The 10,394-nt window shown below is 48.8% G+C and overlaps 1 protein-coding gene across 1 annotated transcript; it reads left to right on the forward strand.

The window, feature by feature from the left end:
• The first annotated feature begins 1,203 nt into the window (after positions 1 to 1,203).
• On the forward strand, positions 1,204 to 8,924 carry HSD17B10 (hydroxysteroid 17-beta dehydrogenase 10). Its single transcript, XM_073637782.1, has 6 exons — positions 1,204 to 1,312; positions 5,168 to 5,332; positions 6,745 to 6,909; positions 7,147 to 7,275; positions 7,975 to 8,083; positions 8,462 to 8,924. The coding sequence occupies exons 1-6, from the start codon at positions 1,289 to 1,291 to the stop codon at positions 8,650 to 8,652; spliced, it is 783 nt and encodes a 260-aa protein (XP_073493883.1). The 5' UTR covers positions 1,204 to 1,288; the 3' UTR covers positions 8,653 to 8,924.
• Positions 8,925 to 10,394: the final 1,470 nt, after the last annotated feature.

Genomic DNA, 10,394 nt, shown 5'->3' on the forward strand with positions numbered 1-10,394 from the left:
CCCCATCCTGACAATGTGTATGGGGGGCTTTAGGATCAGTGGTCAACATTAAATCCGTTTGGTCTGACACGAGGCACCCCCTTGATCAGCTATTTTCAGCTCCAGTGGGGGATGAATGTAAAGAGTGAACAGAGCCGAAAAGCACTCACTTCAATAGGAGCTGAGCGTCACTACCCTATCACCACTAGGGGGAGCTCACGTGTAACGGCAGGTATGAGACCATGAAGCCTCTCTAGACCCCAGGGGATATCACAGGAAAACCATTCAGTCCTAACCTGCCATATGTGCAATATAGTACATGTAGCAAGCTACCAGGGTGAGGATAATCCAGAGGGAACTAGAAGATGCAGAATTTGGGTGGGCACTGATTACCGGGATCCCACTGCGTTTATGCAGGGAGGGGAAGTTTGCATGGAGCGAAGGCCGAACATGAGATCTTTCCATCCAGTGTCAGAGGGAATCCAGGACACAGCTGAATACAGGGCTCAAAGCAGAGAGTAGCTCAGAACAATGAAAAAGTGCCATACCATGCCCAAATAATACTGTCATATAGTGCATAGATACCGGTGACATGCAGTGTCTAAATAATGCCACATGAGGTATAAATATTAGTGCTGCACACTGCGAAAATAATACCACTAACTAATTATATATATAGTGCAGACCAAAAGTTTGGACACACCTTCTCATTTAAATATTTTTCTGTATTTTCAGGACTATGAAAATTGCACATTCACACTGAAGGCATCAAAACTATGAATTAACACATGTGGAATTATATACTTAACAAAAAAGTGTGAAACAACTGAAAATATGTCTTATATTCTAGGTTCTTCAAAGTAGCCACCTTTTGCTTTGATGACTGCTTTGCACACTCTTGGCATTCTCTTGATGAGATGTATCAAAACCGGTGCAAAGGAGAAGTGCAGTAGCAGTCATGGCTGTTGGCGGCAGCTTGGCCTCCTCTCCCCTCACTGTTATTGCTCTTTAGCCTGAGGAGCCTGCACACCCTGACGTCAGAGTCCCGGAGAGTCACTGCCGTTCTCCTTTCTATCCGCTTTGCCTTTGAGGCCGCACAACAATCTACACTCGACTTAATAGGAATATGACGCCTTTAATTGCGCGCGGCAGGAGAGCTTCACTGCTATTGGCTAGCTGAATATTACACCGCCGGTCTCATTGGATGGAAAGTTCACGCCCTCTGTGTCGTTGGCGGCTCTGATTGGTGAAGTCTTACAGACTGCTGATAGATGATTGGCTGACTGCTCTACCAGGGTTTCGGGGAATCATGGCGAATTTGAGGAGCCTGAAGGTGAGTTAGTGACAGGTGGAAGGTGACGGGGATCAGTGTATGGACTGCAGTGTGCGACTACAACTCCCAGCATGCACCGGGGCACAGGCTGCTGATCACTGCTGTGCAGCACGGGCTGGAGCATGTGTGTACAGACTGAGCTGTGCTGTGCTCTGCAGCGGCCATAGCGATGTGATCAGTGCAGACTCCATAGCTACACTGCCGGTAATGGAGCCATGTGCCCCCAGACCTAGACAGGTGTGACCCCATGGGGCACTGATCTCTGGGGCTGCTTACTGCAATGGGTCTCCTGCACCCCAATATAGCACCAGTGCCTCCTTTAAAAAAATATTAATGGCCCCTTAAATAATGTTGAGCTCAACAAAAGTAATGGCGCCAGCCCTCCTGCATAAAAAGTAATGGCGCCGGCCCCCCTGCATGAAAAGTAATGGCGCCGGCCCCCCTGCATGAAAAGTAATGGCGCCGGCCCCCCTGCATGAAAAGTAATGGCGCCGGCCCCCCTGCATGAAAAGTAATGGCGCCGGCCCCCCTGCATGAAAAGTAATGGCGCCGGCCCCCCTGCATAAAAAGTAATGGCGCCGGCCCCCCTGCATAAAAAGTAATGGCGCCGGCCCCCCTGCATGAAAAGTAATGGCGCCGGCCCCCCTGCATAAAAAGTAATGGCGCCGGCCCCCCTGCATGAAAAGTAATGGCGCCGGCCCCCCTGCATGAAAAGTAATGGCGCCGGCCCTCCTGCATGAAAAGTAATGGCGCCGGCCCTCCTGCATGAAAAGTAATGGCGCCGGCCCTCCTGCATGAAAAGTAATGGCGCCGGCCCTCCTGCATAAAAAGTAATGGCGCCGGCCCCCCTGCATGAAAAGTAATGGCGCCAGCCCTCCTGCATAAAAAGTAATGGCGCCAGCCCCCCTGCATAAAAAGTAATGGCGCCGGCCCCCCTGCATAAAAAGTAATGGCGCCGGCCCCCCTGCATGAAAAGTAATGGCGCCGGCCCTCCTGCATAAAAAGTAATGGCGCCGGCCCCCCTGCATAAAAAGTAATGGCGCCGGCCCCCCTGCATGAAAAGTAATGGCGCCGGCCCCCCTGCATGAAAAGTAATGGCGCCGGCCCCACTGCATGAAAAGTAATGGCGCCGGCCCCCCTGTATGAAAAGTAATGGCGCCGGCCCCCCTGCATGAAAAGTAATGGCGCCGGCCCCCCTGCATGAAAAGTAATGGCGCCGGCCCCCCTGCATAAAAAGTAATGGCGCCGGCCCCCCTGCATGAAAAGTAATGGCGCCGGCCCCCCTGCATGAAAAGTAATGGCGCCGGCCCCCCTGCATGAAAAGTAATGGCGCCGGCCCCCCTGCATGAAAAGTAATGGCGCCGGCCCCCCTGCATGAAAAGTAATGGCGCCGGCCCCCCTGCATAAAAAGTAATGGCGCCGGCCCCCCTGCATAAAAAGTAATGGCGCCGGCCCCCCTGCATGAAAAGTAATGGCGCCGGCCCCCCTGCATAAAAAGTAATGGCGCCGGCCCCCCTGCATGAAAAGTAATGGCGCCGGCCCCCCTGCATGAAAAGTAATGGCGCCGGCCCCCCTGCATGAAAAGTAATGGCGCCGGCCCCCCTGCATGAAAAGTAATGGCGCCGGCCCTCCTGCATGAAAAGTAATGGCGCCGGCCCTCCTGCATGAAAAGTAATGGCGCCGGCCCTCCTGCATAAAAAGTAATGGCGCCGGCCCCCCTGCATGAAAAGTAATGGCGCCGGCCCTCCTGCATAAAAAGTAATGGCGCCAGCCCCCCTGCATAAAAAGTAATGGCGCCGGCCCCCCTGCATGAAAAGTAATGGCGCCGGCCCTCCTGCATAAAAAGTAATGGCGCCGGCCCCCCTGCATAAAAAGTAATGGCGCCGGCCCCCCTGCATGAAAAGTAATGGCGCCGGCCCCCCTGCATGAAAAGTAATGGCGCCGGCCCCCCTGCATGAAAAGTAATGGCGCCGGCCCCACTGCATGAAAAGTAATGGCGCCGGCCCCCCTGTATGAAAAGTAATGGCGCCGGCCCCCCTGCATGAAAAGTAATGGCGCCGGCCCCCCTGCATGAAAAGTAATGGCGCCGGCCCCCCTGCATGAAAAGTAATGGCGCCGGCCCCCCTGCATAAAAAGTAATGGCACCAGCCCTCCTGCATAAAAAGTAATGGCGCCAGCCCTCCTGCATAAAAAGTAATGGCGCCGGCCCCCCTGCATAAAAAGTAATGGCGCCGGCCCCCCTGCATGAAAAGTAATGGCGCCGGCCCTCCTGCATAAAAAGTAATGGCGCCGGCCCCACTGCATGAAAAGTAATGGCGCCGGCCCCACTGCATGAAAAGTAATGGCGCCGGCCCCCCTGCATAAAAAGTAATGGCGCCAGCCCCCCTGCATAAAAAGTAATGGCGCCAGCCCCCCTGCATAAAAAGTAATGGCGCCAGCCCCCCTGCATAAAAAGTAATGGCGCCAGCCCCCCTGCATAAAAAGTAATGGCGCCAGCCCCCCTGCATGAAAAGTAATGGCGCCAGCCCTCCTGCATAAAAAGTAATGGCGCCGGCCCCCCTGCATGAAAAGTAATGGCGCCAGCCCTCCTGCATAAAAAGTAATGGCGCCAGCCCCCCTGCATAAAAAGTAATGGCGCCAGCCCCCCTGCATAAAAAGTAATGGCGCCGGCCCCCCTGCATAAAAAGTAATGGCGCCAGCCCCCCTGCATGAAAAGTAATGGCGCCAGCCCTCCTGCATAAAAAGTAATGGCGCCAGCCCCCCTGCATAAAGTGAAGTTAATCCCAAATCTGAGTGCCTTCATCCTCTTCTCCCCCTGCAGTGAGCGGGCATGCACAGCTGGTAGTGATGGCCTTGTGCTGCCTGCACCGGACACTGACATCTTGGGCTCCCGTTCTGCCACATGACCCCTCTGTATTGGCGTTATACTGACAAGTGTCGCTCACCCGAAGATCCGGGGCATCTGGCTGATAAGTTCAGGGCACGTGACTGCCCCGGATGTTCTGCGCTAGCGATGCCACATCTTAAGGGCACAACATTATAAGAATAATAGATCTAATATACTTTTTTATTTTGTGCCCTAAAATTTTTAATTCCCAGGCAATTTTTCCCTGTGCCCACGTCACGCCACGCCACTGCCCTCCAATCTGCAGAGTTTACGTCCCATCAGTAAAGGCAGTAGGCAGCCATGGAAGATCATAACCGGTCCCCCAGAGCAGGTGGCCGTGATGTCCATGATTGGGTGTGTGGACACAATTTGACCCCTTTAATGCTACATCACACTAGACCACCACTAGTCCTCCTAGACCACCATTAAAGGTGACGTCTAAGGAGTTAAAGAACTGAACTGATAGAGGATCTGTGGCGGCCATGTACGGAGGCCGTGTGCCGCACCTGTTGGGGGACATTGCTGCGCTCAGATGTGCTCCATCAATCAGTACTAGGGGGGGATTGCTGGGCACTGGACGCTGCCTCCCTCCATAGAGCGCCCTCTGCAGGGAGGATGTGGTGTCCTCTACTGCTGTGCAAACCGCTGTCTCTTTTTCATTACTGGGGGGCCTAGTGAAGGCCCACCATACACATCATAACAGTTGTCCAAAATGGCCGATTTTGCCAGCCGTCATGGCTAACATTTGTCTACCAAAAACGTGATCTGTAACGTTGCCATATGTCTTTATGCTCTTCTGATATTTGGGACATTTCTGGAATTGATAGAATATTGAGTTTCATCGCTCCGGCACCCATCTGTGGACGGGGCTCTGGTGCCTGTGCTTTCTACTCATTTCTATGGAAGCACCAAAAATGACTGAGTGGACAACCCTTTTAAGTGCTTTTTTTTTTTTTCCTCCCATACAGGGTCTGGTTGGCGTGGTCACTGGTGGAGCCTCGGGTCTTGGCCGGGCCACGGTGGAACGGTTAATACGACATGGAGCCAGCGCTGTCATTCTAGATTTACCCAGCTCTGATGGGAAAAACGTCGCCCAGTCTCTGGGAGAGAAGTGTGACTTTGCTCCTACAGATGTAAGTAAGGGGGTCCGGATAGAAAGTATTGAGGCTCCTCCACCTGCAGCTCAGGGCCACAGTCCCTACAGTAAGTCTGTGCTGTAGACCCCTGCAGGTGATACATGGGAAGAGGTGGGGATCTGGTCATGGAGCCCCGACCTTGGGCAACATCAAGGACAGGCGGCTCCTATCCCACCCCTAAGGTTACCAGGACCCACCAATCTACAGGTCATCAGGTGTCACTTGGCGTAGTTATGTCCTATACAGGTTTCTGGGCAGGTGACAAGTGACCGGCAACAGGACCCTCCAGTTCTCCAGCTAGTGGGGAGCCGCAAAGGAAAAGTATAATTCCAGAAGCCACTTTAATAACTGCAACAACTAGTTAACCCCTAAATGCCGCAGCCAATGCTCCCCCCCCCCCCCACACTTCAAACTTTTTTTTAGCTTGCTTTTATATAACTGTATGATGGAAAGTTGGAAAATTCAGTTTAAAAAAAAAAACAAAAACTTTTTTCTTTTCTTTATGGCATTTACCGTATGGGCTAAATCATTTTAATATTTCTATGAATTGGACTTTTATGTGGCAATGGCAAAAAAAAATTTAATTAAATAATTGAGGTGTGTATAATACGAAAATATTATATATATTTTATTTTATATTTTAATAAAAACATTTTTTTATTAATTCTCTTTATTTTTTGATGTGGGGAATCAAACCTTTTGTATTCTCTTGTTACTATTTTTTTTTTGCCCCCCTGGGCTCTTGAAGCTGCGATGGTTTCATTACTGCGGTATATTGTACTGGTACCGATCTATAAAGCACAGCCTCGGCTAGCACAATGGCAGCAATGGGGCTTTTTATGCTGGCATATAACCATCTGCACCTGCCCTGTATGCAGCGGGCTGAGCTCCTGACTCTGCTCCGTACACCTGCATCCTTCTAAGGCCCTGTGCACACTTGAATTTTTTGGAGCAGAAACTGAGTGAAAACTCCAAATCTGCCTGTGTGTGCACGTACCCTTAGGATCATTACACCCTGGGGAGGGTTGAGCCTAATTAATGACACTGGTGACTCTTTTCTTCTTGGACCCTCATTATCTGTACCCTGCTGTCAGTATCTCGGGGTAAAGTCCTTATTGCGCCTTCTCTGGGAGCGGCGCCTGTGCAGCTTGGAGTTGTGACCTTGTGTTGGCCGCCATTGCTGGATTGAGCATTCATGAAGCCCTTTACTCTGGCTGGTTTTTGGACCCCCCACCTTGTTAATACTCCTTCCCCTCCCCCGCCCATGGCTCTGCAGATAGCGGCAATCAGGGGCAAGCATTGCTCTTCTTCCCATTTAGAATAGCAAGTGTTCTAGAAATGGCTGATAACAGAGAACAGTAAATGACATTCTGCACTCTCCTGACTGTTTCCTTCATGGTTGAACCTAGGTGACCTCCGAGGCGGATGTGACCAACGCCCTGGAATTGGCGCGCTCAAAGTTTGGAGGAGTGAATGTGGTGGTGAACTGTGCCGGGATCGCCGTCGCTATAAAAACCTACAACAAAAGCAAACAGAAGCCTCACAGCCTGGAGGAGTTCCAGAAAGTCATCAATGTGAGTCCCTGCCGAAAAACTACAACTCCCAGCATGCCCTGACAGCTGCACTGCGTGCCTGACCTGACTTCACCCCTCTTTGATTTCCATCTGTAATGCTATATCTCCCCTGTGGGGGTGCTGCAGGACCTATACCAGCAGTGGGATATGCGCTGATTGTTGTTTTTGGAGGGGACCCTCTAATTTAATTGAAAAAAATAAATAAATTCCTTTATACTCAGCACATGTTTGTCTCAGGTGAACATCGCCGGCACGTTCAATGTCATTCGTCTGGCGACAGGAGAGATGATGAAGAATGAGCCGGACAAGGACGGGCACAGAGGAGTCATAGTGAACACAGCCAGCATCGCCGCGTTTGACGGGCAGGTCAGGACCCTGATCAGAAAGCATTAGGCTTTCATACACATTGCAAAGAGTTTTGGGGTTTGGGGGGGGGGGGGGGGGGCGCGGCTGTATACTTTTTCACATACCAGTCTAATATGCCCAGAAACTTTTCTGATTGTAATGATCTGTAACTTGTCCTCTACTTTTTTTTTGACTAGGAGGCTTATCTTATTAGTGCGCCTCATTCTGTCAGCACTATAGGTGCTGAAACTTCCACTCCCTCAGTTCCCAGCATGCTTTGCTCCTGCTATTCTTCAATGACTTGCCTGCCTTGAATTGAAAGTCCACCTCTCTCTCTTCTGCCTGTATGCAGTTTGCTAGGAGAGCAGAGACAAAGCCCCACCCCCACTTCCCATAATCCATTTCAGTGTTTTCTGCCGCCACCTAGTGATACTTCAGGAGTAAGACAACACAATTATTAAATAAGTTGTAGATCACTCTGTATATCACATTATCGAATGAGAGAAATTGTCCGAAAGAACAGAGACCCTGATGATGTGCTATAAGCTAGCAAAATAAATACCGTTTCCTGTATACACTGTATACAGATTCTGTGCAGTCATATATATCTCCAAAGTGTGTTCTAATTATTAAGCTATTAATTTATTTTTTGTAAAAAAACTAAAAAATACATTTTTTGTAATATATATTACAAAAATGTAATTTGTGTTTCATTCTTAGGTTGGACAAGCTGCGTATTCTGCTTCCAAAGGGGGAATCGTAGGAATGACTCTCCCCATCGCTCGGGATCTGGCTCCACTTGGGATCAGAGTTGTGACAATTGCCCCTGGTACCTTTCTTATTTATGAGTCTCCTGTGTCTAGGGGGCATTTACATGTTGTATCGCCCGGTGTATTCTTTTTCTAGGACTCCATCGCCCCCAGGTTGCTCCTGGTAGATTATGTCAGGCCATTGCCCACCAGCCGCTATACCCTTCCTTGCATTGCACTGACATTTCCTCTTTGCCTGTGACTTGCACGCTCCTGCACCGGCGCAGCCTGTCGCCTCTTCTGGTGTCAGACCTCTGGTGACCGATCCTCTATTAGGTCCTTAGAGCCAATCTTCACTACCCAGTTGGATCACGCTGATAATGGTGCGACAGTCGCCTACCGAAATACCATTATAATGCACAATAACCGGAGTCTGTTCCTTCTCAATTTTTTTTTAGGATTGTTTGCCACCCCGCTGCTCCTCGGGCTTCCTGAAAAGGCAAGAGAATTCCTGGCTAAGCAAGTACCTTTCCCAAGTAGGCTTGGCGACCCCGATGAGTATGCCCACCTGGTCCAGACCATCGTAGAGAACCCCATGCTGAATGGAGAAGTTGTACGTCTGGATGGCGCCCTCCGTATGCAGCCTTGATGACGTGGATACCGCCCAGGAGAAAACTAAGCCCTGCACCCCATCCTTGCCATACGCCGTCAGTGCTCGGGTACACAGGAGCCGTGGGGGATTGTACTAATAGACTGCAGTAGCGCCCCCGAGGGGTCTGTGATGCCAAGAATGTGCCCAGGGTGTTCTTATAAAGACCTGGAAGATCTGTCCATGATTGTAGCCTAGGCGCGTACATGCGGAACCAGGCAAAAATACAGTTTTGTGTTTTAAAATAAATTTCATTATTTGATTTATTGTAATCGGTCCACATTGTATTAATGGGCCAGACCAAATAATTATGCCAGCATTTTAACCCTTTTACAGCCAGCACAGCCCATGTATGTATAATATGGACCCCTAGAAGTTCAATTTTCGCCCCCTATACCTCCATTACACAGAATACAATGGGACATGTCACAATTTTATGTTTTGGTGACCGTCTGTGTACCCCAAATGTGATATCCAACGTTTTTATGAAGACACAGTGATGGCTACAGTGCCCAAACTATTATCTCCTCTATTTATTAGCCCCTTTACCACCTTGGGTTTTTGCATTTTTGTTTTTTCCTCCCAGAGCCATAACTTTTTTATTTTTCCGTCAATATGGCCATGTGAGGGCTTTTGTTTTGTAGGAACGCGTTGTACTTTTGAACGACACCATTGATTTTGCCACATATTGTACTGGAAAACTGGAAAAAAAATCCAGGTGCGGTGAAATTGCAAAAAAAAAAAGTGCAATCTCACAATTTTTTTTATTTTTTACCATGTTCACTAAATGCTAACACTGACCTGCCATTATGATTCTCCAGGTCATTACGAGTTCGTAGACCCCAAACATGTATAGGATCTTTTCTATTTAAGTGGTGAAAAAAAAAATCCTTATTTTGTAAAAAAGAAAAAAAAGTTGCCATTTTCCAAGACCCGTAGCGTCTCCATTTTTCATGATCTGGGGCCGAGTGAGAGCTTATTTTTTGCGTGCTGAGCTGCCGTTTTTATTGATACTATGTTATGATCACCCATTATTGCATTTTATTGCAATGTTGCAGCAACCAAAAAAACGTAATTCTGGCGTTTTTGATTTTTTTTTTTTTTCTCCTTACGCCGTTTACCGATCAGATTAATTATTTTTATATATACTGTAGATCGGGTGATTCTGAACGCAGCGATACCAAATATGTGTATATGTGACTTGTTTTTTTAATTGATTTATTCTGAATGGGTCACAAGGGGATTTGAACACACATTAATTATATATATATATATATATATATATATATATATATATATATATATATATTTAATTAATTATTTTTTTTTATTTTAATTTCTACATTCTTCAATGGTCTCCATAGCAGACTAGAAGCTGCGATCACCTGTGCCACACATAGCAGGGATTCAGCTCTTATGTGTAGCAAAAATGCTTATCTGCTATGAGCGCTGCCCATGGGACGGCGCTTATAGCAGTACGGCAGTCACAACCACAGGGGTCTCCTGCAGGCCCCGGGTTGTCACACCAACCCATCAGCACCCCGTGATCGTATGACGGGTGCGCCAATGGGCAGAGTTAATGACGCGCGATCATGTTAAATGCTGTTGTCAGAGATTGACAGCGGCATTTAACACGTTAACTGCCGTGGGTGGATCGCGATTCCACCCGCAGCTCTTAGGGGCACATACACATTTTTGGAAATCAAAGCAGTTAAAAGATGCTCAAAAAAATGATCATATGC

This window comes from Phyllobates terribilis, unplaced genomic scaffold, assembly GCF_046119375.1.
Source record: "Phyllobates terribilis strain yellow unplaced genomic scaffold, ASM4611937v1 Scaffold_7__3_contigs__length_470593459, whole genome shotgun sequence".
Classification (NCBI taxonomy): Eukaryota; Metazoa; Chordata; class Amphibia; order Anura; family Dendrobatidae; genus Phyllobates; species Phyllobates terribilis.

Excerpts from the sequence above, each read along its gene's own strand:
- HSD17B10 (XM_073637782.1), top strand. The coding sequence starts at position 1,289 with ATGGCGAATTTGAGGAGCCTGAAG. Across the intron at positions 1,313-5,167 it reads CGAATTTGAGGAGCCTGAAG|GGTCTGGTTGGCGTGGTCAC; the intron begins GTGAGTTAGTGA and ends CCTCCCATACAG. Across the intron at positions 7,276-7,974 it reads TCGCCGCGTTTGACGGGCAG|GTTGGACAAGCTGCGTATTC; the intron begins GTCAGGACCCTG and ends TTTCATTCTTAG.